This window comes from Brassica napus, chromosome C3 (genome assembly GCF_020379485.1).
Source record: "Brassica napus cultivar Da-Ae chromosome C3, Da-Ae, whole genome shotgun sequence".
Lineage (NCBI taxonomy): Eukaryota > Viridiplantae > Streptophyta > Magnoliopsida > Brassicales > Brassicaceae > Brassica > Brassica napus.
In genome coordinates, this window is record NC_063446.1 from 6,307,855 (window position 1) to 6,335,205 (window position 27,351).

The 27,351-nt window shown below is 37.2% G+C and overlaps 5 protein-coding genes across 6 annotated transcripts; 3 read left to right on the plus strand and 2 right to left on the minus strand.

Moving 5' to 3' along the window:
- Positions 1–14: 14 nt before the first annotated feature.
- On the plus strand, positions 15–2,172 carry LOC106387129 (ras-related protein RABA2d-like). The gene is made up of 2 exons (XM_048752219.1): positions 15–550; positions 1,485–2,172. The coding sequence occupies exon 2, from the start codon at positions 1,633–1,635 to the stop codon at positions 1,987–1,989; it is 357 nt and encodes a 118-aa protein (XP_048608176.1). The 5' UTR covers positions 15–550; positions 1,485–1,632; the 3' UTR covers positions 1,990–2,172.
- A 4,378-nt stretch (positions 2,173–6,550) lies between these two features.
- Positions 6,551–8,934, plus strand: LOC106387127 (serine/threonine-protein phosphatase PP1 isozyme 2). 2 transcript variants are annotated; one of them, XM_013826935.3, is made up of 4 exons: positions 6,551–7,069; positions 7,290–7,849; positions 7,924–8,106; positions 8,743–8,934. In XM_013826935.3, the coding sequence occupies exons 1-3, from the start codon at positions 6,874–6,876 to the stop codon at positions 8,095–8,097; spliced, it is 930 nt and encodes a 309-aa protein (XP_013682389.2). In that variant the 5' UTR covers positions 6,551–6,873; the 3' UTR covers positions 8,098–8,106; positions 8,743–8,934. The 2 variants fall into 2 exon arrangements, with proteins under 2 accessions (XP_013682389.2, XP_013682390.2); XM_013826936.3 differs by having other exon boundaries at positions 8,747–8,934.
- A 610-nt stretch (positions 8,935–9,544) lies between these two features.
- LOC106386472 (DNA-directed RNA polymerase II subunit 7-like) lies at positions 9,545–27,276 on the plus strand. The gene is made up of 7 exons (XM_048749344.1): positions 9,545–9,553; positions 9,689–9,810; positions 9,986–10,151; positions 26,740–26,790; positions 26,880–26,945; positions 27,037–27,105; positions 27,220–27,276. The coding sequence occupies exons 1-7, from the start codon at positions 9,545–9,547 to the stop codon at positions 27,274–27,276; spliced, it is 540 nt and encodes a 179-aa protein (XP_048605301.1).
- Positions 12,927–24,551, minus strand: LOC106387130 (disease resistance protein TAO1-like). Its single transcript, XM_048752220.1, has 6 exons — positions 23,891–24,551; positions 23,687–23,815; positions 16,945–17,447; positions 15,530–16,637; positions 15,149–15,445; positions 12,927–14,970 (listed from the first exon to the last, which is right to left on the minus strand). The coding sequence occupies exons 3-6, from the start codon at positions 17,142–17,144 to the stop codon at positions 13,042–13,044; spliced, it is 3,534 nt and encodes a 1,177-aa protein (XP_048608177.1). The 5' UTR covers positions 17,145–17,447; positions 23,687–23,815; positions 23,891–24,551; the 3' UTR covers positions 12,927–13,041.
- BNAC03G12230D lies at positions 25,456–26,656 on the minus strand (the record flags this gene model as incomplete). The annotated part of the gene is made up of 2 exons (XM_048751230.1): positions 25,456–25,938; positions 26,457–26,656. Coding segments are annotated over 2 exons (417 nt in total), but the record flags the coding sequence as incomplete, so codon positions are not given.
- Positions 27,277–27,351: the final 75 nt, after the last annotated feature.

Sequence of the window (27,351 nt, forward strand, 5' to 3'; positions counted from 1 at the left end):
TACAACAAATATAATTCCTACGATACCCCTGAAACATTCCTCTTACTTTTGTCAGCCCTCTTGTCATTTTCTTTAATACGTTGTCGTTCGTTTTGTCGTATATTGTAAGAAAGAAAGAGTTATAATACGAACCCTAAGAACAATTATACCAGTTTTCCTCAAAATTTCCTCAGTTACAGTAGTTGAAATTTTTCATGATCGGAAGAGTGTTTCCTTCAAGGGAAGTTTCATCCCTAAGCCGATCCAAAGAGGGTGAAAACTCTTTTTTCACGATTCAGTTAAATAAAAAGGGTATGATCACTTCGATGGATCCGTTGTCTTTCTATTATCGTTGGTTCATTCAGTGGTTGTTTAAGTGAAGGTTGTTTCTTTTGTGAGACCGAAGAGGAGAAATGGCGCATAGAGTAGAACAGGATTACGATTATTTAATTTGTTCAAGATCGTGTTGATAGGTGATTGATTCCGGTGTCTGTAATCTACACCAGAAATGAATTTTTTCTTGGAGTCTAAGTCCACTATTGGTGTTGAATTCGCCACAAGAACTCTTCAGGTGATTCCAAGTTTCTTCCCTTTTGTGGTGGGAGAATCAACTCAATGAGAAGTGATGGTTTCAGTATAAGAGACAATTCGAACCAAAATCATATTTCTCGCTTCTGGGTGTGTCTGTGATCTTTCCATGTGTCCATTCAAGCTCTTTTTCATTTTTTTCACGTGATCTTTATGCGGTTTATATGTTAGGATTTGCAATTTGTGGTGATTTTTAGTCTTCTCTGTCTCTGTTTTTTAAAACTAAATCAGCCCTAAACCGTGAAGTATTTGCTTCCTCTTCATCTTTGCCATTTGGTTTGCTATCCACTTCATGATCTCATCATTAGGGTGTATAAATTCAGGTGTTTGAAAAGGTTCAGTCAAAAAAGAAAGAAATTCAAGTGTTATAAGTTCATTTGATGCGGCTGAGTTCTAATTTTACTACTTTTTTTTGCTCTTTTGAATTTGCATGACGTGAGCAACATATAAGATTTAATTAATGAAAGTTCTGAGGTTTCTTAAGATTTGAGTAGTTTAAAATTTATCTGAGATAGTTTTATATCAAGTGAGAATCTTAAATGTGTTGGCCATGAGTCATGAGCAATGCTTTTGCTTAATTTATTGTGTCTATGACTATGAATGAATGGTGGAAAGAACCAATATACAATTAAAATTTCCCACTACTTGTCCCCAATAGTGTTTTTTAGTGATCATCAAAGTCAACCCTTTATCCCTTAAAAAGTCAACTCATCAAATATTAATTTCTTGAGAAAGAGTTATGATACATATTACATAGTTATATTACATACAAATCCTCAAGTTTTCTCGCTTGTTAATTGTTAAAGCATGTAAGAGGGTCATACAATCTGCAAATCTTGTTTATGAAAGCCTGAAAACTAGACCTAACCAGTTGTTAACTAGTGTGCGTTTCTTATGACTCTCCTCTGGTTATTCAGGTTGAAGGAAAGACTGTAAAGGCTCAGATATGAGACACTGCAGGGCAAGAGGGGTACAGAGCCATCACAAGCGCATTTCTTGTCTATGATATCACCAAAAGACAGACTTTTGACAATGCCTTAAGGTGGCTACGCCAACTAAGAGACCATGCGGATTCCAACATTGTGGCTACGCCAACTAAGAGACCATGCGGATTCCAACATTGTGATGATGATGACTGGGAACAAATCCGATCTAAACCACCTGAGATCGGTCGCTGAGGAAGACGGCCAGAATCTAGCAGAGGCAGAATGTCTATCTTTCTTGGAGACGTCTTCTCTTGAAGGTACAAATGTTAAAAAAGCATTTCAGACCGTGTTAACAGAGATTTACCACATCATCAGCAAGAAAGCTTTGGCAGCTCAAGAAGCATCAGCTGCTAACTCTTCGATTCCAGGGCAACGAACAACGATAAACGTTGATGACACATCTGGAGCTACTAAAAGAGGTTGCTGCTCTACTTAATTGCCTCTTGAAAACTTTCTACTTCTCTCTCTCTTTTGTTTTCAAATTTTTTTGGCTGATGAAATGTAACAATGCAAGAGCATGTAGAATACTTCTCTTCAACTACTCTTGTCTTACCATCTTTGGTGGGTTTGTGTTAAAAAAAAAACTAAACAAAAAAAAAATAACAAAAGCTTGTTAGTATACTTCTCTTATTTATTTTTCATGAGTAGTATTCCAACTATAGATCATTCAGCAGGCCTGGGCATTTTAACCTGGACCCGAAGACCCGAACCGGAACCGACCAAAAAATACCCGACCTGGAACCTGACCGAAAATTTACAAGTACCTTTAGGGTCTAAATTTTTTTACCCGAAAGAACCGGAACCGAAAAGGAACCGATCCGAATAGACCCGGACCCGAAAAGAACCGACCCGAATAGACCCGATCCGATAAGAACCGATTTTTACCCGACTTAAAAACATGTATATCTAAAACTACGATGTTTTTGTGTTCTATTTTATATATATTATTTTATGATTTAGTTAAAATATATTTTGTTAACAACATTTGTTATTATCTTTTAACATTTTTACAGTAATATAAAGCTTTAAAATGTAAAATTTAGAGTTTTAAAATGTTTTATTTTAATTATTAATAGTTTCATTTAAGTTGTTTTATAAAATTTTAGATATATATGACAAATATTCAACTAAAGTTGATGGAATTGAGTATATCATGTCCTTTTCAGATCCTAAATACCCGAACCCGACTCGGACCCGATATGGACCCGTAAAATTACGGCTATTTTATGGATATTTTAATTATAGACCCGAACCGATCCGGACCCGAGAAGAACCGATCCGAACCCGAACCGAAAATTTCTAAGTACCTATTGGGTCTAAATATTTAGGACCCGAAAAGAACCGGCCCGAACCCGACCCGAAGACCCAAACACCCATGCCTAGATCATTGTTTATATGTGTGATAATTATCTAAGAATGTTTTGGACATGTTAGAACGATGATGATATCTTTTTATAACACTTCCTATATAATATATATAGCCATCCAACGTTTTATAGGTGTAACTATTGAAGGATCAACAAGATGACTTCAAAACAGTAAAAGGAATTAACAAGAAAAAGTAGTGGAGTTTGGTTTACCTGTATGCACATCTATACTATACTAAAAGGGGGATATAAGCCATGGAGAGGGTGTCCACATAGGATAGAAAAATCAACCAATCAGAGAACCCGAAATTGCCATGTCATCTCATTTATTTTTCGTAAAAAATAAAAAAAACAATGCGAAGGAGAGAATCGAACCCGGGTTGGTATGATATATATATAGAACAGTTACCACTAAGCCATTGACACTTTCTTGGACACATATAAAGAACCACTAAGTATATAATCACAATCTTTTATGTACATTTACAATAATATGAATTCAACTTTCAAGACTCCGATACTTTGTTTTGTAAAAAAAAAAAAGTAAGTGGCTAAGTTAATATATTCTTAGAAAGTGTGAGAACGTTGACAAATATGAAAAAGCATAGATTTTTGTTTTCGTGACAAAGTTAAGAATTTTGTAAAAGTAAGTTTAACATATAAATTTTCGTGACAAATATGAAAAAGCATAGATTTTTGTAAAATTTTGACAAAACAACTCAAAACATACTTCTCTAATGTCTTAATAAAATATTATTTAAGGGTGTAATAATTAAATATATTAATTCAATAAATTTTGTAATTTATAGACAAAACAATAACACAACAAATTTTGAAACATTTGTTTAACCTATCGATTTTTTTTCATGAGAATCCAACTAAACAAGATAAAAAAAAATTAGATTTACAAATATTTAATTACCATTTTATTCAATTTTGATTAATTTCAAATTGTCATAATGTATCTTTTTGAAGTTACAAATATGAAAAAGCATAGATTTTTGTACAATTTGACAAAACAACTCAAAACATATTTTTCTAATGTCTTAATAAAATATTATTTAAGGATGCAATAATTAAATATATTAATTCAATAAATTTTATAATTTATAGACAAAACAATACCACAACAAATTTTGAAACATTTGTTTAACCAATCGATTTTTTTTTCATGAGAATCCAACTAAACAATTAGATTTACAAATATTTAATTACCATTTTATTCAATTTTGATTCATTTCAAATTGTAATAATGTATCTTTTTGAAGTTACAAAAAAATAATGTTCTTTCTTTATTACACTAGCATTGTATATAGATTCTATATACACAAAATAAATATAATATAACAACATAAGCTTGCTTTCCCCGATTCATATGAAAACTTTTTAAGTTATCCACCAAAGCAAATTAATTAAATCAATGAAATTGTTAAAATACAGCAAATTAATATATAATTTTATTTTAAATTAAATTATTTAAAAAGTGTATTTTCGTTAAAACAAAATAATAAATAAGTAAAACTGATTTGATGGTAATTTTTATGATATATATATATATATCAATTCTGTGAAAGAAATAGAAGCTTAATATGGAAAAAAATCTTAAATACAAAAACCTCTAAAAATTAACAAAAAAAACTAATAAATTAAACTATGATATCACTTAAAAGCTTCTTAGACCATATTAATAAAATATTTAAGCGATAATTAGACAAATTTGATTTTTTTCCAGCAAAAAATTTATTATTAATTAGCATCAGTTATTTCAAGATGTTTAAGAAATGGTGGACAAAAAAATAAGATGGACATTAATGATATATGAACTATGAATAGTACTTTGTGAAGCAGACTTAGATAACATATCTGCACATCCATTTCCAGTCCTTTTTGATGCTTAAATTCAATTTCTTCAGAGTAGTTATTCCACAAATAGATCGTATGAGATATTGTTTTGATATGTAGATTTGTTTTTTCAATGTTAAGAAGATTGATAACTGTAAAAATGTCTCTTTCGAATATGATATGTCTATAACTGAGTCCCCAACATGAGACAAGTTTGTTTAAAAAGTAAATAATTTTATTTTTCTTATATTATATAATCAATATATATTATTTACTGATAATAAAAATATAGTTATTCATCTATCACAAATATCTATGCAATATGTGAATCAAGTACAACAATCAAACAACATAATGATTTCCACAAAGAAAATTTAAAAAATATATTTATGTTATGAGTCATATTTTATATTCTTTAAATAATGTAATACAATATTATACATTATTTTTTAGAATTGAGAAATACATATATCAGTTAGACAAATTAAGCGATAATTAGACAAATTTGATTTTTATTTTGTGAGTAAAAAGTTTATTATTAATTAGCATTACTTATTTCAAGATGTTTAAGAAATGATGGACAAAAAAATAGGATGGACATAAATGATATATGAACTATAAATAGTTTTTTGTAAAGCTGACTTAGATAACACATATGCACATCCATTTCCAGTCCTTTTTGATGCATAAATTCAATTTCTTCAGAGCAGTTATTCCACAAAGAGATCGTATGAGATATTGTTTTGATATTCAGATTTGTTTCTTGATTGTTAAGAAGATTGATAAGTGTAAAAATGTTTCATTCGAATATGATATGTCTATAACCGAGTCCCCAACATGAGACAAGTTTGTTAAAAAGTAAATAATTCCATTTTTCTTATATTATATAATAAATATATATTATTTACTGATAATAAAAATATAGTTATTCATCTATCACAAATATCTATGCAAATATGTGAATTAAGTACAATAATCAAACAACATAATGATTTTCACAAAGAAAATATAAAAAATATATTTATATTATGTGGTCTTATTTTATATTCTTTAAATAATATAATACAATATTATACATTATTTTTTAGAATTGAGAAATACATATAATATCTTATCCGCGCGTAGCGCGGTTAAAAAATCTAGTTTCATTAATTTATTTTATTTCTAATAATCCTCTTATGGATTACACATTTTTTTAACACTAAAGGATCATTCATCATTCATCCAAAGGAAACTTACAGGGGTGAAATACGTTTTTGATACACAGAGCTAGTACTATCATGTAGATGGATATCTACATGATATTTTTTGGAGTATAATTTTAACTCTTTACAAAATACGGAAAACACATATATTGAATAGAACCAAATATAATCTAAAATTTAACGTATTTCTAGCGTTCGATTCTTATATTTTTATATTTTTATGTTAAAATAAATTAAATTAAATTAAATTTAAAATTAATAGTAACATTATTTCTTTAAAAAATCACTAGAATTTTGTTTAGTGTGTTTTAGTTAATAGCATACACGATGATCAAATTTTAGGGCAAAAAAAAAAGCAACGCAATAAACTAATAAATTCATTTTATCAAATATATTATAAGAAAATGATGAAGAAATGCAAAAGAACTCAACCAAAGCAAAGTAACATGAAAAGAAATAATTCTTTGCAGTGAAAATAATATTTCCACTAAAAGAAAATCATAAGTGGTGTGCTAATAGTGGGGACCAGCAAATCCATACAAAAATGGAAGAACACGAACAGAGAGGTGATTATAACATTATGCAGAGAGAGTTACATAAGCCATTATCAATGTATTATTATTTTAAATTTGAAATAAAAGTAAAAAATAAAATAAATAAATAAATAACCAAAGGAAAAGTAAGTGAAAACCACTAACCTTTGATAAACTCACCCATCACACAGATATTCGTTGGAAATAAGAAAAGAAAAAAAAAGTAAACTTGGAGGAAACAAAGGCGCAAACTTTTTGGTCCCAAGATCGAGACAAGATCATCTGGGCGATCGATCATTGTCCGAAAGGTTGAAACTTTTGTGTAGACAGAACACGATTAGGTGTCGTTTTGGATCGTGTGGGGGTCTTTTGAATGGCGCAGGGAAGCATGGACCCTGCCGTTCTCGACGACATCATTCGTCGTCTGTTGGATTACAGAAACCCAAAGCCTGGAACCAAACAGGTCATGCTCAACGAGTCTGAGATCCGACAGCTTTGTCTCGTCTCCAAAGAGATTTTCCTTCAGCAGCCTAACCTCCTTGAGCTCGAAGCTCCCATCAAGATCTGCGGTAATCAATCACTTTTTTTTGCTTCTTTTTTTTATCAATCATGGAATCTGAGGTCCACCATGATAGCCTTTATCTTAGATGAGCTTCCAACAAATTTGTATTCTTTTTTTTCTCTGTCTTGATTAGGTTTCAGACAGGTGTTTGTGTGTTTGGTCTGAATTGTTGATTTATCTCAATTTCAGACAGATTTGTTAATGTTTTTTTGTTCGGTTTCTTTCAGGTGATATTCACGGACAGTACTCAGATCTACTGAGGCTGTTCGAGTACGGAGGCTTCCCTCCCACAGCTAACTATCTGTTCCTAGGAGACTACGTGGACCGCGGGAAGCAGAGCTTGGAGACGATCTGTCTCCTCCTCGCCTACAAAATCAAATACCCTGAGAACTTCTTCCTCCTAAGAGGAAACCACGAGTGCGCTTCCATCAACAGAATCTACGGATTCTACGACGAATGCAAACGTCGCTTCAGCGTGAGGCTCTGGAAAGTGTTTACAGATTCTTTCAACTGCCTCCCGGTGGCCGCAGTAATAGACGATAAGATTCTATGTATGCACGGTGGACTTTCTCCCGATTTGACCAACGTGGAACAGATTAAGACCATCAAGCGACCTACCGATGTTCCGGACACCGGTTTGCTATGTGATCTGCTTTGGTCTGATCCGAGCAAAGATGTCAAAGGTTGGGGTATGAACGACCGTGGTGTCTCTTACACGTTTGGGCCTGACAAAGTTGCTGAGTTTCTGATCAAGAACGATATGGATCTCATCTGTCGTGCCCACCAGGTTTGGTCTTGCTCTACTACTACTATATTCATGTTTCTCTTCGTGGAAGGTTTTAAATGAAAACGTGTTTTTAGGTTGTAGAGGATGGGTATGAGTTTTTTGCGGATAGACAGCTTGTTACTATATTCTCAGCTCCCAACTACTGTGGTGAGTTTGACAATGCTGGTGCGATGATGAGTGTTGATGAGAGTTTAATGTGCTCTTTCCAAATTCTTAAGCCTGCGGATCGGAGGCCCCGGTTCTTATGATCAAAAGAGGTATTTGTTCAAGTTCTGTTTCACTTTTGGTCTCTTTGTTAAAATCCCTGTTCGGGAACGCGCTAGGCGCTAGTCGGGCGGTCGGGTTGGGCCTAGCGCCTAAAGAGAAAATCGGGGATTAATCGAAAATTATGCGGGTCGAAATTTTTAGATTGTTTACTATGTTATAAAACATGTTAATCTTTAATTGTGTATAACATTAATACATTTTCATGTTTAAGATTGTATAAAACACACAAATAGAATATATAAACTTAATATAGTGTAATTTTCATCAAAATTATGAATATAAATGATATTTATAAAATTTTAGATCAAATAAATAAATAAAAATATTATTAAAAATAATTAAAAATAATTAAAAAAATAGATTAGGCGGCCACCTAGGCGGTTAGGCGGCCGCCTAAACGGCTAGGCGGTCATTTAGGCGGTCTAGGCGGAGAAAATCGGATATCCGATTTTTTTAACCGATTTGGTATAAATCGGGGCGGAAGAGTGACGCGTAGCGTCTAGACGGCGCCGATTTTTAGAACAGGGGTTAAAGTTTTGAACTTTATGATATTGTGAGCTCTGAGTTCGGATTATCAGATTCAATCAATCACTCACTGAAGAATTCTTTGATTTTGTATTTTGCAGTTAGAACCTGGCGGGAGAGACATTTGAAGCTCCCTGAGGCTTTGTCCAGAGGCAAAAAAAAAACAGTTTATATGTTAAATTATCATCATCTTATTTGAACTCTTACCATTTCTCTTCTTAAACCTTTTATGTTCTTCTCCGACTCATTATTAGACATTGACAAAATAATGTCTTGCAAATTTTTATTCTTCATTTACCAACTCCTCAGTAGGGTATATACTATACAGTCTATACTCTTGCTCTCACACTCATTCAATTAAAACTTAAAAGGAATAATCGGTTCCATGAATGCTGCCTAACTGAGAAACAGACTCTTTGCTTAGTTGTGCCTGTGGGTTGTAGATGCAAATTTCTTAAATATTGAAGAGATTAAGCAGAACTAGTTTAGATATCAAATTCATAAAGTTTTTCCGAAAACTTTGATAAGAAGTTATACATATTTAAGGATAATTTATTAAATATACATATAATTCGTATTCAGTAAAATATTCATCAATATATATCCATGAAAATCTTCCTAAATACATATTTATAAAGTTTTTCTAAATTTTATGAAGATATTATGCTTATTACGAAATTTTTTTATAACCTTAAATTCGGAAAGATATCATTTATATATATTTAAAATCTCTTTCTAAATTCAAATTCAGAGAGATATCGTACATATTGAAGAAGATTTTCCTAAACTTTATTTTTAAAAAGAATGGTTTTCTAAAAAAAAAATCTCTGAAAAAAATTTAAAAAAAAACTTTTTCTAAAATATATGGTTAAATATTTATTTATTTTATAAATCTATAGAGTCATGAGTATAGTTTTTGTTTACCTATTTAATGGAATATATTTTAGTTATTTGACCCTTAATACCTATTTTGTGATAAAAAAAAAATTAATGTGATTTGAGAGTATTTTTCACTAAACAATACACAACACAATCAAAAATATTAAGACCAGAGTGTTCTTCCACATAGTTTTGGAGCGCAACATGCAATTACATCCACGATTCTTTGGTCAAAACCTTCGTGAAAACCTCGTCTCTAAGCTCATAAAAGATGTCGAGGGCACTATCAGGTTTCCTTCCAACACTTTTCTAGGGCTAGGCTTCGTTTTCTCGAAACCCGAACCTCTCTCTTGTTCAATTCCAGTAAAGATTTTGTTTAAACTACTTTAAAGTTCCTTTGAGGCCTTTGAATTTTTAAGATATGCATATTCATTCAATTACAATGTCCTCCTATTGATTTGACAGTGGCCGACATGGGTTTGTATCAGCGGTAACTGGAATAGAAAGCATAGGAAAAGGATTGATCCGAGACGGGACTCCTTTCGTCACCTTCCCTGTTAAGTACCGATGCGTTGTTTTCAGACCTTTCGAAGGCGAGGTTTTGGAAGCTGTTGTCACACGGGTCGTTCAGGTATATATACAGTTTCTCTGTTATTGTCTTTAGTGGCAATCACAAGTTATGCAAGTTTCCTAACAAATGTTGTTACAGCACGGATTATTTTGCCGAAGCTGGCCCTCTTAAGATTTTTGTGTCCAATCATGTAAGCTAAACATCATGGTTTAGAGCTACTGTCTCTTTTCGTTTTGGTTTCTATGTGCTTTTCTCCTATATATAAATATTTACTCGTCTTCTCCTTTTTTCAATCAACACAGTGCATACCAGATGATATGGAGTATCAGACTGGTGACATGCCTAATTACACAAAATCAGATGGATCAGTGTGTTTCTTGTTTTCACCCGGTATACATTCCATCTAAAGTTCAAGAAACCTTATATATTCCAATGTCTTCCTGCAGGTTAGGATCCAGAAAGACTGTGAAGTGAGACTAAAGATCTTTGGCTTTAGTATCGATGCCACTGAGATCGTGCGCACCATATCCATAACTATACTCACAGTGCAACTTAAATAACTAGTTTTTTTTGTGGGTTTAAATCTTATTCAAAATTTTCGCACATTTGTCTTTTGTTTTGCAGTCCTGTGTGGGTAGCATCAAAGAAAGATTTTTGGGGCTCATAACCGATCCTGGAGCCGTTGCATAAGAAAAGTCTCAGTCAGACTTCGATGTTACATTTAACAGAGGATGACTTGTGATAAATGTTGTATTGTAAGCGTTGATGTATCCGGTATAACTATTAGAACAGATGATATATTTGTTGGTTGATTCATAGTAATGGACAAGGCAAAACAATAATATAAAGAAATATTAATTACTGAAAACGTTTTTATCGTAGGTGAATGGTAATTGTTTTCATCAAGCATTTGAGCTTAGCTCATGCTAAATTTGTGAGTTCTAGCTAGCTTTGAAGAGATGATTCGAAATTCAAATGTGATTTGAATCAACAAAAGAAGAATCTTTCTCATTTAATCTAGTGATTTCTTCTGAGGGTTGATTGGATGTAGTTTTTTTTTTTGTTTTGTAAAATTAAAATTCCAGATTTTTTTAAGTGGTTGTAGATAATTTTACTGTAAGATTTTGGATGTAGATTTGAAAAGATTTAGTGATTTACATATAAATTCTCTAAAGTTGAAAATAAGTGTTCTAGGTTTAGTGCTTCTGTTGGACCCAATTTCGGTCAATTCATTAATGGGCCGCGATCAAAGATATGAGCAGTGAGGAATTAAGGCCCAAAGCAAGCATGCGAGCTCGAGACGAGCGAACCATACTTCGGATATCGCCCGGAGCAAGGCCGAAGTCCTCGAGGTCCCGAAGATCGCGGAACAAGAGACGAAGATCGCGGAGCAGTTACGAAGATGACGAAGTTGACTCACTATAAAGAGAGGAACGAACATGAAGCATGAGGCGTTGAAAACCCTAGAGAGAGTTACACACATACATCGGCCTTGTTTTCATTCCTATTTTAGATCATTTCTTTATCGATCTCATTTGTAACATTCGATTTAGTTCAACTCATGGTATTCGACCTTATTCATCAATAAAGTCCATTTTTACCTACTGGAAACTGATTACATGGTTGTGTTCTAAAGATATCGTTGCCTACATCATTTATCTTCCCTAGATTAAACTCCCGATCACTATCAAATACTTAGGGGAGCTTATTCAAACAAGAATTTGTATGGAATTTAGTGATTTTAAAAGTTGATGGACTTTTAAAAGTTAAGTAAACTTAACAAATAGTTTACATAGATTTCCATTGATTGTGATTGATCTTCATAGATTTGCATACATTTTGTTTTTTTTTATAAATTCTTTTAAGGAAATATGTAAAAGTTCTTTTAGAAAACTTTTCAATTTTTTAAAAGCTCTCTGTAAGTAGAGACGATAGTAAGAGATGATATACGGATCAGAGATGATGTACAACAAGTCCCTGAGAAATCTTCGTGGCCGAATCAAGTCACAAGATCGATCGAGATCAACTCTTGAGGATAATCTATTGTAGCCATCTTGGACCTCATGTTGCTACGTACGATTGGAATCGATGTTCCTTAGTAACACTAGAAGCGATGAGTTGAGCCACCTCAGTCCTTCCTTCACCCACATGATCCAATTTCCACTACGAAAAGACACAAGGAGATGATGAATGTTTCGGAAATGATAAATGAGTGTTGGGTAGTTTTCTGTCCATGGCAACAATAGGAGCTGCGCCTCGAAGAATGAGTTGGTAGAAAGAAGGATCATCAGCCATGAAAGACAGCTTTCCACCACTATTGCTTACGCTATTCTGCCAAGATGATGACACTCAAGCATTGATGCTTCTTGTTATGGTGTAAGAACATCATCGCTGCTTTTTTTCTTTGTATATGATTTTCTTGTTGTTACAGTTTTGAAATAAATGGGCAAATGTTGAAATTATTACTTGTTTGTGTGACGCTACAGAATCAAAAGTGTGATTTCTATTATATGGATTTTAAAACTCTTATGGGTATACATCAGATTTTGAAAGTTGAGTCTCATGAGTAAAAAAATAAAGAATTTATATCCCAATAACAATATAGTTTGATAGAATTAAAAAATCAATCATAAGTAAACTTTTTGAATAACAAAAGATTTTGAATGGATTTTAAAAATCTTTAAACCAATAACAATGGAGTTTACTAAGAGTTTAAAAATCCATCAACCAATAATGATGGATTTTCAAAATTTTATAATTCACCTAGACTCTATCTACCAATAACCCCCCCCCCCTAGTGTAGATTTTAGAATCTACACTTTCTACCGCCAAATATGAAAGAAAAATAGTTTTAAAAAATATTTACAAAACACAACATGATTGGAAAGGATTTATGCTCTAGAAATAATATGGGTTGTAAAAATCTTTACAGCAAAAATGTATTGTTTTTTCAGCTTCCATCATAACGAGGCACCCAAACCGTTGGAGCAAGTAGCCCACATTCACCAATCTCCCATTTGTCATTGTGGACTTCAAACTCAAACAATAATTCACTGGAACTCACCTTATTATCAAATTCGAATATGTATAAATGCTCATTTAAACGTGGAGTGAACATGTACCGTAAAAGTGCAGGTAGAAGGTGGTAGTTTTTTGGTCTACACATAACACCGACACCATTCTTTTCGTCCTTGATGCGAACAAACACTTCCATCACGTTCCACTGACCAGCCTCAACGTTATCCTTGTTAACCAACAAGACGCAAGCCTTGAATCTCAAGGACGTAGGGAAGTGCGTATCAATTCCATTCAGTTTCACTGAAAGGGAACTCCCAGTGGCTCGGTAGGTGAATTTTGGAGGCACTTTTTGTCCTGGTAAGAGCGCAAATCTACAAGTTGGTGTCCTGACGATAAGGTCTCTTGCTTCTTGATTCAGTTTGAAGCATTTAACAAAGTTTAGATCAATGAACTTTGTATTGTGAAAAGAGTAATCTAGTCTCTCAAGAGACTCACAGTTCTCTGCATCAAGAAAGGCTATGGAGTCTGGAAGCTGTGGGAGAGAGACTAGCTTTGTGCAACCCTTGATCACAAGTTTATGTAGACGTGACATTTCCTTGATCCATACAGAAATTTCTTGTATTCTTGTATCGCTTAAGTGCAACTCTGTGATGCAGTCAAAAACATGTGGGGATTCCCCAAGGCTTTCACTGTATGTCATATGCAAGTCATCCAGACGATACCATGACTTGATTAATGAAGGCACTTGTTCTATCGCAGTTCCACTGAGCCTTAGATACTTAATATTCGTAGAAATCTCAGGAAAGAACTTCAACAGTGAGCAATCAGTAAGATCAAGTTCGTTGAGAGACTTCATGTTGATGTTGATAGGAAGAGCCTCAAGCTTTGAGCAACCTTGCAACCGCAACGTCAACAAATTGTGAAGATTTCCAATAGAGGAAGGTAACCCAACCAGACTTGAGCATTTACTAAGATACAGTTTCTTGAGACTTGTGATATTCCCAATAGACAAAGGTAGCTCAATAAGACTTGAACATTCATTGAGATCCAAACTCTCAAGATTAGTGATATTCCCGATAGAGGAAGGGAGCTTCATTAGACTTGAGCAGTCGTCAAGATACAAATTCTCAAGGTTAGTGATATATCCTATAGAGGAAGGGAGCTCCAAGAGACTTGAGCACTCAGAAAGATACAAGTTCTTGAGATCAGTGATATTCCCAATAGAAGAAGGCAGCTCCACAAGACTAAAACACTCACTCAGATCCAAATTCTTGAGACTAGTGATATTCCCAATAGAAGAAGGGAGCTTCACTAAACTTGAGCAACCTCTCAGATTAAATTCTTTGATATCAGTAGCATTACCACAAAAAGCAGGGAGCTCCACAAGACTTGAGCAACCACTAAAAATAAAATGCTTGAGATTCACGGCATCTCTAATGGAAAAAGGAAGCTCCACCAAACTTGAGCAATTCTCAAGATCCAATTTTCTGAGATTAGTTGCATTACCAATAGAGGAAGGGAGCTCAACTAGGTGCTTGCATCCATTGAGGTTTAATTTCTCCAGAGCAGTGACACATCCCATAGAAGAAGGCAGGTTCAAAAGAGTTGTACAACTCGTAAGATCCAAATCCTTGAGGTTTATAGCATTACCAATAGAGGATGGGAGCTCAACAAGATCTGAACACCCATTGAGATCCAGTCCCTCAAGATTAGTAGCATTCCCAATAGAAGAAGGGAGTTCAAGCAGATTTGAACAACCAGGAATCTTCAGCTTCTTTAGACTAGTGGCAGTTGAGAGATCAGGAAGCTCTTTCAAATTTATGGAAAAACTCAAATCCATCCATTTGAGGTTTCTAATCGTCTATACAAAAAAAAAAGACAACACACAAGAAGACTTATTAGTGAACTCATCAAAGAAAACAGTATGGTAAAATCATAAATAAAGTATATTGTACAAACAAAAAACATTTATCATAGTAACTAAATTGATGTATACAAATAAAGTATGCAAAAGAAATGATGATAAGAAAATTACTTACGTGAGTTCCTTCCCACAATTTCTCAAGCTCGCTGTCAGGCATGTTTAGTTCAACGAGGAACTGTGGGCTAAAATTAGAAGGCAGACACTTCATAGGAAAATGTTCCCAATGCAGTAGTCTAACTTTTCTAGGTAGATAGTTCACACTTTGTGACAAGTACGATATGGGTTCAATATAGTTACCATCAAGTCTTAAGAACTGAAGACTAGGCATGCTTTCAAAGGCTTTGTCACTTCTATATAACTCATCTGTGATCTCCGAGTACTTGAAATCTATGCCGACAACACTTCTACTACCCTGTAAAAGAATCCAAAGACGCATATAAGTAAAGATGATTAGTTTTATCAAATTTTGTAAAGGGCGACCAAAGTGAAAACTTACTGGTGTATCATTGTTCAGTACTTGGAATATATCTCTTGTATCAACTAAAAATTGACGCTGTCCAGGGTCATGAATAGATTGTGTACGGACGATTTCTCTACCCAAATGTGCTAGCAAATTATGCATCCTTATATATCCCGAGCTGACTGATATAAGAGATTTCTCAGCTAAGACTTGAAGACCTTGTCTTACATCAAAGAAACTCTCGGCAAGATGCTCTTCCACTTTCTCAACCCATTCATTGTTGAAAAAGCAGGCTATATAAAGAAATAGATTTTTATCTTCATAGCATAAGGCATCATAACTAAACTTTAAAATGCTTTCAATATCTCCGTCAAGGCTAATCTTTAACCTTGGTAGTGCCTTAGTCCATTCCTCCTTGGACATTCCTTTGAAGTAAGATCCCATAACCCTTAGTCCCAGTGGGAGTTTACCGGAAAGTTCTATAACTTCCCAAGCAAGCTGCTCGAAGCTATCATTTGGGGCCTTTTGACCAAAAGCATACATACAAAAGATTTGAAGAGCCTCATCATTTTGTGGAAAATCCACATGGTAAATCTGGTTAATCTTGTGTGCATTCAAAATCTTTTTATCTTGCGTGGTGATGATAATCCGACTTCCAGGACCGAACCACGTAGTTTCTTTGGCCATTGCATCCAATTGCACCAACTGATCCACATCATCAAGAACGACTAGCACTCTCTTGTCTTTTAACCTGTCTTGTGCAACACCCAAATGATGAAGCTTGATATCCTCCTGGTTGATTATTTGAGACAAGAACTCTTTCTGTAACTGCAGTTTCGCACTGTACTCGTCGTAGCAAGGTCTTGGATATCGCACTCTGATGTTCTCCATGAAAACACTAAGTTGGAACTGATGAGAGTATTTGCTGAATAAAACTCTGGCGATGGTGCTCTTACCAATTCCAGACGGACCCCAAATCCCTATCATCTTCACTTCATCAGATGCTAGGTGTAAAAGTGGTTCCACATTTTCTATATGAGTTCTCATCCCAACTAAACTATCAAAATCACTTGATACCGTGGAATTGATCAGCTCGTTTGAAACATCAGTGGCAATTTTTTCGATCATGGCTGCTTCATTATCCCTAACAAAAGGAAATTAAAGATGAATACATCGGTTAACACATTCGAATTAGTAGTTGTTGTGTCAAATCTACATACATATATAAATATCTCAAAATAACAACATTTAATGTTTTGTTCTCGTTAAGAAAAATGTTTTGTTTGCTAATACCTAATACTAATACCAACCAAAATCCTAAATTCCCCAAAATATCACAAACGATAATTATCAAATTTATGGTACTTTTGTAAATAATCCTAAATTATAAAATAATTTTATTAGTATTTAGATTGACAGACTAAAAGCAAAAGAAAAAGAAAATTATGAACCAGTTGCTTGAATGGTAACCAGCCACCGTGGCCACTTTTGCCAAAGCTTGTCTCCATCTCTCAATATCCTCCTTAGTTTTACCCGCACAAGTTTTTCTGAAAACCTTTCCAAATTCTCCTGTGAGCTTCTTAACATCAGATGGATCTACTTTATAGAAAATGGCCATTACAGTTTGACTCAACTCTTCCCTGCACTTCATAATCTCCACCAACTCGTCAAGACACCATTTCGAAGAAGCATAGTTCCTCGAGAGCAAGACGATTGCTATCTTAGATCCTCTAATAGCCCGTATGAGTTCGGGACCAATGGATTCTCCTCTCTTAATCTTATTATCATTAAAAATGGCTTACCTGGAGGGAGCGGCGCTAGGGTTTTGGCGATTTTGAGGCGACGTCAGATCTGAGCTCACTTCGTCGAAGACGCCGGATCTAACGTTCTCCAGTGGTTACAGGAGAGAGGGAGACTACACCACACTCCTCTCTTCCTGTGCTTTTCCTGCCCCCTGCAGTGTTTCATTAGTTTTACAGCGTTAGCAATCCTTTACCGGTTCCGTGTTCCTCAAGGCAAAACAGATATCACGTTTCAGAGAAATCTCATTCCCCTTTATTAGGGTGTTTCACCGAGATCTCAGTGAACACGATGTACCGTCAAAGGTATGATCGTTCTAGGGCGGAAAGCTCTCAACAAACCCGAACAGTACGTCACACCCGGCGAAGCTCGAGAGACGACGAGGAAATCATCAAAGTTCCTGAGTTTGACTTTACGGACCTTGTGGAAAAATACAAACTCTCTTTGGTGGGAAGAATGTTCCATCAAGATGGAAGAAGCGTGGATGCATTGATAAAACATATGCCAAAACGTAAGATTTGGGACGTTGAAGGTCGTGTTCGGGGAGTTAACCTAGGGAACAATAAGTTCCAGTTCGACTTTGATAGAGAGGAGGATCTACAAAAAGTTCTTCTCCGTCGCCCTTGTCATTTCAATAAATGGAGTTTCTCACTGGAACGTTGGACCCCAACAATCGAGGTAGACTTCCCAAACTCTATGCTCCTGTGGGTCACGATCACTGGTGTACCGACGCATTACAAGAAAGATGAATCCTTTAGGAGTATTGGGTTGGCCCTTGGAGAGGTGGACTCTGTTGATGTCGATAATGGAAGGGTCAGGGTACGGATAAACGTTGATGAACCTCTGCAATTTAAACGGAAGGCTGGGTATGCTAATGGGGACGTGATTAACGTAACCCTGTATTACGAGGAACTTCATCGTTACTGCTACACTTGCAAGAGAATCTCACATGAAGAAGGTACTTGTCCTGAGCTCTCACTGGAACAGAGAGAAACTAATAGAATTGCTCGTCTTAAACAAAAAGAGAAGGATGAGCTGGCTGCTAGAGAAGCTTTCTCTGTTCCGATAAGAGGTCTCGAAGCACACGCGAGGAATGATCCCCAAGCAAGGATTTATCGAACCTATGATGTAGACAAGAAACCTCTGGACTCTCACAGGCATAGAAGTGACAGCTACTTAACAGAGCACAAACAAAACCCAGTACATGATGATCTGCGATTCAGAATCTCAGATAAAAGAGAAAGCCTTGCGAGAACTGTCTGGAATAGACTTGATCATAACTCTGCTGGAAAAGTTCCCCGAGATCGGGAGAGATATCATCCGTACCAGAAGGACTTACGCGAAGACTCTAGATATTCTAAGAGAACCACAGAGACCCCCATCAAACAAGGCCGATACGGGGACTCGGCTTCATCCTCCAGTTGGAGAGTAAAGGGCTCTAGCCCCCAGAAACAGAACCGTGTTCAAGAAAGATCTAGGGAATGGAGACGTCCTGATCCCCCATCACGCTCAAACCGATCGCCTGATTCTCAGAGAACTATCTCGGAATCACACCATATACAGAGAAGTGATTCCTACAGGCGAAGAACTGGGCAACACTCAAGGTATGAGCCAAGATTGGAATGGCAACCAGTCCGTATCGCTACAAGGAGTCGGGAGGAACAACACCGTGATGTCAATGAGCAAACAAATCAGCAAGAGATGGAGCGTGAAACAGAAACAGAAGAAGATAGACGACGAAGAATCAAAGGAAAAGCCATCGCAAGGAACGCAGGTGACAAGGAAGGTAATGGGAATTTTGGGGGGGAAGCGAGCGGGACTCTTAAAACAAATGATCCTTTACCAGACAGTGTGACAGTACTAAAGGAGATCCCTGTGACTCAGGAGAACACAATCCAGAATATACAGTCTACTCAACCTCAAGAGAACGGCGCAGATGTTCAAAAGATCCCATCGCTTAGTTCTCCTGAACAGGCTGAGAAGTGCGATAGTCAGATCCCGATGAGTGAGAGGCTAAAGATAGGACTGATGGGAAAACAATCTTCAGCACAGGATACTGATCTCCTAACTGAGGAGGAGATTAACCAGATGGCGGATCAGTATGCTAGTGTGGATCTAGAGATGGATGAGGACATGTTGAATGAAGATGATCTGCTAGACGAAGAATTGGAGGAGAACACAGTGATACCAGAGACGCAGGAGCTTGGAGTGCAGCCTATTCTACCACAACATGAGGAAGCCAGAGCTGGGAGAGATGTGGGAAAAGAGAAAGAAAAGGAGAAGTTAATGACAAAGACACTGCGTCCTGAATCCAGTAAAGAGCAGGAAATAAGTAAGAAGGCTCAGAAGGACATGATGCCACCGATAAGTATCAACAAACGTCGGGGAGCTCGAAGCCCTGACAAAAAAGGTGTTGCAGCGTCAAAGAAACTAGCTATCAGAGGACGTGCCTCACCAAAAGGCAAACTGGTCAGACATGGACGGCTCAGTTCGTTGAAAGTCTCAGACCCGATGCCAATCCCTCGCTTTGAGGTGTATCCTTCGGCTGCTAAAGGCCGGAAATCTACTGCTGTATCAGGTTCGGTGGGGTCCCAGAAACCACCCAGTACTCAGATATGAGTGCAATCGCCTGGAATTGTCAGGGGGCAGGAGCCTACCTGACAAAGCAACACCTACGGGAGTTGCACCGCTGTTTTCATCCTAATTTTCTTTTCCTTTCAGAAACAAAAAACAATTTCTCTTTTATGCAAGATTTTAAGTTTGAATTTGGTTATGATAATTTGTTCACCGTAGATCCTGTTGGTAGGAGCGGTGGACTGGCTTTATTTTATATGAATGATGCTGAGGTCGATATTGGTTTTTCCAATAATCGTATGATAGATGTGGAGGCAAAGATAGAAGGACAGAAAGTGTATATTACCTTTTTGTATGGAGATCCGGTGATAGAATACCGTGAGAATGTTTGGGAACGCCTAATGAGGATGAGTATGAACAGATCAGGAGCTTGGCTGATCATGGGAGATTTCAACGAGATCACAAACAATGGTGAAAAGAAAGGAGGACGAAAGAGATCGGATGCATCTTTTTTACCCTTTAAAAATATGTTGACATGTTGTGGTATGATTGATTTTCCTTTTGTTGGTAATTCCCTGTCATGGGCAGGTCGGACGAGAGCAGGGAGAGTTCAATGCCGCCTAGACCGTGCGGTTGGAAATGAAGATTGGCACCAACTGTTTTCCCACACGTATGTGGAGTATTTGATGCGCTGGGGTTCTGATCATAGACCTATACTTGCGAGATTTCAGTCGAGAGAGAACAGGCACAAGAAGGGCTTTAAATTCGATAAACGGTGGATAGGAAAAGCTGGTTTTAATCAAGCGGTTCAGGGAGCCTGGGATGCTGCAAACTTTGACAGAGACGCCACCCTGTGTGACAAGATCAAGGAGAGCCGAACAGCCATCTCCCGGTGGAAGAGGAGGAATGTCACAAACAACGCAAAGCTCATCGAAAAGCTCAAGAAGGAACTGGACAGGGTGCAGGCAGACGACACTATATCAAGTGAGGAAGAACTGGAAATTAAATGGAAGTTATGTGCTGCCTATAGAGATGAGGAGCTTTACTGGAAACAAAAAAGCCGCGCACTCTGGTTACGAGCAGGAGACAGGAATACTAAATATTTCCATGCCAAGACGAAACAACGCCGAGCTCGAAACAGAATCACAAGGCTAAAAGATTCGATGGGCCAGTGGGTTGAATCCGAGGAAGGTATCGAAAGGGTGGCGACGGAATATTTCGATCAACTCTTCTCTTCGTCTAATCCGACTAATATCGAAGATTCCCTCCGGTATGTTACCGCGACAGTTAGCAATGATATGAATCAGCAACTCTTAAGAATCCCTCATGATGAGGAGATAAGGGAAGCAACTTTTGCTATAAACCCGGAGAAAGCACCAGGCCCAGATGGGATGACGAGTCTTTTCTATCAACGCTTCTGGAACAAAATCGGACATGACGTATGCAGCATGGTCCGGACGTTTTTCGAGACAGGAGAACTAGATGAACGCCTAAACCAGACAAACATCTGTCTTATTCCGAAGACAGATAGGCCGGCAACCATGGCAGAGTTTAGACCGATCAGCCTGTGCAATGTAGGATACAAGATCATCTCGAAAATCATATCTACGAGATTGAAACGTATCCTTCCGGAACTGATTTCCGAGACCCAATCAGCTTTTGTGGCGAAAAGGCTGATCACAGATAATATCTTGGTTGCGCAGGAGATGTTCCACGCCCTCCGTACGAACCCCAGCTGTAAAGGAAAATATATAGCTGTGAAAACAGATATGAGTAAAGCTTATGATAGAGTGGAATGGAGTTTCATGGAGGCCTTACTTCTAAAACTTGGATTCGAGCAGCAATGGGTCGCGAGAGTCATGAAATGTATAACATCAGTTTCGTATCAAGTACTGATAAATGGTGAAGCAAAAGGGAATATCGTACCCTCGCGAGGACTACGGCAAGGCGACCCGCTCTCACCCTTCCTGTTTATCCTGTGTACTGAAGTTTTGATCTCACACATAAAGAACGCTGAAGCTACAGCTACCTTAACCGGCATTAAGATTGCACGAGAATGCCCCCCGATCTCACATCTCTTATTCGCGGACGATAGTCTGTTCTTCTGTCGAGCAGATGCACCTCAATGCGAGGAACTGATGCGAATAATTGACGTCTACGGTAAAGCCTCAGGACAACAACTGAATAAATCCAAATCTTCAGTTCTGTTCGGTTCTCAGGTCGTAACGTCCTCAAAACTTGATCTGAAAAGATCTCTAGGGATTATGAAAGAAGGGGGCATGGGAATGTATCTAGGAATGCCAGAAAAGATTTGTGGCTCCAAGACTCAAGTGTTTGCTTTTGTCCAAGAAAGAATGAATGGAAGGATCAACAACTGGTCCGGGAAACTGTTATCACGAGGAGGGAAAGAGGTACAAATTAAATCAGTGGCACAAGCGATCCCCTCCTTTGTTATGTCCTGTTATCTTGTTCCTCAGGGAATTTGTAAAAAGCTTTCCGCCGCAGTGGCGAGATTTTGGTGGAGTACAAGAGATAATAACCGTGGGATTCATTGGATCGCCTGGGATAAAATATGTGTTCCCCTGGAGAAAGGAGGTCTGGGATTTAGAGATTTCAGAGATTTTAATCTGGCTTTGCTGGCGAAACAGGTGTGGAGGCTGCTGGTGTTCCCGAATTCTCTCCTGGCACGCGTCCTCAAAGGAAGATATTATCGACATTCGAACCCTTTGCGAACGGGTAAGGCCTCATCTCCATCGTATGGATGGAGAAGCTTGATGGCGGCAAAACAGGTTCTTGAAGATAATATATGTAGAACGATTGGGACAGGGGCGGAAACTAAAGTGTGGGACGATGCTTGGATCCCCGGAGAAGTAGCAAGGCCGGCGAAAAGTGCACATGCGGTTGTTGATCCAGAGCTAAGGGTTCATCATCTGATAAACTTCGAAACAAATGAATGGGATGAGGGCTTCATCTCTGAGGTGATTCACGCTGAGGACATACCGCGTATCATGGCAATTAAGATAAGTAAAACAGGGAGATCAGATGGGTACTGCTGGAAACATACGAAGTCCGGACACTACACGGTCAGATCAGGTTACGATGTTGCAGTCGAACAGAGGAGATACCAAAGCTTCAATCCGTTAGTCGAACCAAGCATAACACCTTTGAAGAAACTAGTGTGGAAACTAAAAACGGCAAGAAAGATCAAACATTTTCTTTGGCAAGCCCTTTCAGGCTGTGTGTCCTCGGCAAGTAAGCTGGTCGAAAGGCATTGTGGGACAGATACTACCTGTCAACGATGTGGAGCTGAGATGGAGAGTATAAATCATATACTGTTTGAATGCCCACCTGCCTTTCAATGCTGGATTCTTTCGCCGATACCAACACCTCCGGGGCTTTTCCCGTGTACTTCCCTATATGCGAATTTTGAATATCTCTTGCAACAGGTGGCTACAGCAGAAGGAGAGAATGGCTTCTCAATGTTTCCCTGGCTGATTTGGTATGTGTGGAAGGCAAGGAATGAGAAGTGCTTCAATGCAAAAGATATATCCCCTCTTGATTCCCTTCAAATGGCGCAACAAGAAGCTGTAACATGGAAGGTCGCCCAGCTGGGAGACGAGATTACAGAAGAAGAAGAACCCCCAGCACAAAGAAACCAATCCCTATCGCCGTCATATACTAGAACGGATCGTCGGTACACTTGCCAAGTAGATGGCTCGTGGGCAGCGAGTGACGAACGGATGGGAATGGGTTTTGTTATCTTAGTGGCGGGGGAAGAGATCCTTCAAGGACAGAGTTGTACTCACAGAGTTCAGTCACCTATACATGCCGAAGCGGAGGGTATCATCTGGGCCATGAAAGAAGCTCGAGCTCGAAGTCTTGATGATATCACCTTCGCCTCAGACTGTCAACAACTGGTGAACCTAGTGAACAGAGATGAAGTATGGCCTGCGCTATCAACAGAGTTGGATGAAATTAAATACTTGTTGTCTAAGTTTCAGAGTGTTGGATTAATCTTTTTACCGCGTTCTTGTAATATCCGTGCGGACTCCTTGGCTAAAGGAGGACGTTCACGTGCGTACTGCTTTGCGGCTGTAAACTCCCTGGTCCCCTTCTTGCCTGCTCTAGAAGCTCGCCATGAAGAACCAGTATGATTCTATATATTTAAGCTAGTTTGATGCCAAAAAAAAAAAAAAAAAAAAAAAAATCTTATTATCATTGAACGGTGTGATTCCTTTTCTTTGAAATTCCTTTTGAATGTGACTGAAAAAGTCTCTGCGGACATCCTCCCCACGGAAGCTTGGAAAGACATGGTGTGTCCAATTGTGAGACAGAGTAGTTGGAGTTGATGGAAGAGATAAAGAAGAAGAATCTAGTTTTTTATGGAATCTGAACTTTCTTAAAAGCGTGAAGAAGCTAATTGCTGCTGCTGCAGCAGCAACAGTGGGAAGGAGAAAAGAAGAGGTCATTTTGTGTGTGGTAGAGAGAGACCAAGAAGCTCTCTAGCAAGATATGTGGAGGAGTTTAGGTATGCAAAACGTTGACTCTGTCTACATTGACCGAGACCGAGAACGTTGATTTAGTAAAAGAGAGGAATTGTCGTGGAAAACTTGTCACCGGAGAAAATGATCAACTTACTTTATTTTATTTAATGTTTGTCCACAAAATTTTTCACTCTCTCCCCCCCCCCCCAAAAAATTCACTGTTTGTGTTGCAGTCGAATATTACTCATTCCGTTTCATTTTAATTGTCGTTATAAGTTTATGCACACAGTTTAAGAAAATATATAATTTATATTTCTTAAACAAAAATACAATTACCTATACAACTAAACATTTTTCAACAAATTGAAAAATAAAATGGTGAATCTTATTGATAAATTTTGCATTGAAACGACACTTATTTTGAAACGAAATTTTTTTCCTCCAACAACGACAATTAAATCGAAACAGAGGGATTAATTAATGTATGGCACCACCATTCTTTATGATGTCAAAGCTTTTAAGAAGTCTTGAGGTTTTAATTCATATCCGCACCTAGTCTCAGAGCAGGAAGAATTCACCTATTTTATGCATTATCCTAAGAGCTGCACCGTTAGCTTCTGTTCCAAGTAACTCAAAGACTATGAACCCTGTATACCTTTGTCAAGATGTTCTTACTCTGTTTCCTAGACCAACATTGTTGTGTCTAATTAAAAACTCTGTTTAGTGATTTGTGTTTGTGGGCAATTGAGTTTCAGACTACTTTCTTTCAGGACATTGACCACTAAATTGCTTCCTTTTTTTACAGGCAATACTTGGATAATCTTATTAGCGGCATTCGGATGGAACTTCCTTGGAAGCCAAGAAACTGAAAACTTCAAGTGTATAGGTTTCTTCTTTCTCGTCTTCGTTTTTCTGATTGGATTCTGAAAATGCCTCAATGTCTTTTGTTTTATCAAGTATTTGAGCTCAGTTCATGCTAAATTTGTGAGTTCTAATTCGAAGAGATGAGTCAAAATCCAAATGTAATTTAAATCAATAAAAGAAGGATTTTGCTCATTTATGTCCAAGATCCTTATCTGCTATTGTCTTTCAAAGCCAAAGATGTTTTGTGTCTGGAAACTAAAGAGCCAAGATAAACTTTCTTGGTCGCGCAGAGGTTTCACCAAGCCGGAGTAGAGATGAATATTATACAAGATGTAAGGCTCACAAGTGACAACAATAAGCTACTACCAAGTATTTACAGCTACAAAACGTGTGAACAATCAAGCGACAGGAGGGATTGATGTAGCAAAACAAACAGCTCAAGAACATGAAAAGAAGAGTGAGCGTGTGCTTGCCTGCGGGAGAAAGAGACTGAGATGAAATTTGTTTCACTTCAAGACTTTGAAATGAAAAAGCCAAGAAACAATGAACGCAAAGATCATAACGGCAAGTAAGAAGTTCATAACACGGCGACCATGCCAGGTTCCCCGTGTCTCTGTCTGAATTTGTCCTGCAGTTGTTTGTGAATGGGCAGAGGCATTGCTCTCTTGGTTTGACTGTTCGCCAGCAACGTTTATAGCCATTGCGCCGCATATCTCACATGTCCTGCTCAGATTACCATAACAATATGAGAAATGCTAATCAGTATAGCCTTTAGAGACACTTTTCAACTTCCACATTCACAAGAAGATCTAACTCCAACCTGTTACTACTGCATAAAACAATGCAAAGACGCTAGACAGAACTATTGGTATAGTGGTGACTGGTAAGAGAATCAAACTAAGCAAAAGGGACCGCAAGATTCTCAATACAAAGCCAATCACAGAAACAGGATTTAATTGAGACAACAAACCATCAGTCCAAATTTGTAGGAAAATAAGAAGATAAGACATAATTTCAATATACTAACTGTAGATTCCAGCTTCAGTAGATAACAATCATATAGATCTCTACAAATCAGACAAGAAAATAAATCAAAGGACATAAAACATATAATTTTGTTTTCTCATTAAGTTTCACACTTCACTATTTTTTCCTACAGATTCATAAGAATATGTAGAATTTTCTAGAAATAAAAGAGGAAAAAATAAATGAAGTTTTTTAGAATAATTGAGGATACTTACATGTTTCCTTTAATCTTGAACCAAGTTTCAGCACACTTACTGTGAGCTACACCCAAATCACCTTTACAAGAGCAACCCAATTGCAAAGGCAAACCATAATACTCTTCTTCAACATCATCTTCTCTTGCTTCATCATCTTCTTCTTGTTCATCAGAATTATCAGACCTTTCGAAGGCGAGGTTTTGGAAGCTGTTGTCACACGGGTCGTTCAGGTAATATACAGTTTCTATATTGTCTTTAGTGGCAATCACAAGTTATGCAAGTTTCCTAACAAATGTTACAGAACGGATTCTTCGCCGAAGCTGGCCCTCTTCAGCTTTTTGTGTTCAATCATGTAAGAAGCTGCTTTACATATCATGGCTACTGCCTCTTTTCGTTTTGGTTTCTATGTGCTTTCTTTTACTCGTCTTCTCCTCAACACAGGAGATGCCAGATGGTATGGAGTATCAGGCTGGTGACATGCCTAATTACACATCATCAGATGCATCAGTGTGTTTCGTTTCTCTGTTTCTTGTAATCACCAGTATATATTCCCATCTTTGTTCAAGAAAACCTTATATATTCCAATGTCTTCCTGCAGGTTAGGATCCAGAAAGAATGTGAAGTGTTACTAAAGATCACAACCGTCAGTTTTGTTGCCAATGAGATCGTGCGCACCATATCCATAACTCTACTCACAGTGCAACTTAAATATAATTAGTTTTTTTTTCTTGTGGTTTTAAATCTTATTCAAATCTTTGCACATTTGTCTTTGGTTTTGCAGTTCTGTTTGGGTAGCATCAAAGGAAAAATTTTGGGGCTCCTTGACGATCGTGCATAAAAAAAGTCTCAGTTAAATTTCGATGTTACTTTATACAGAGGATGACTTGTGATAAAAGTTGTACTGTAACCGTTG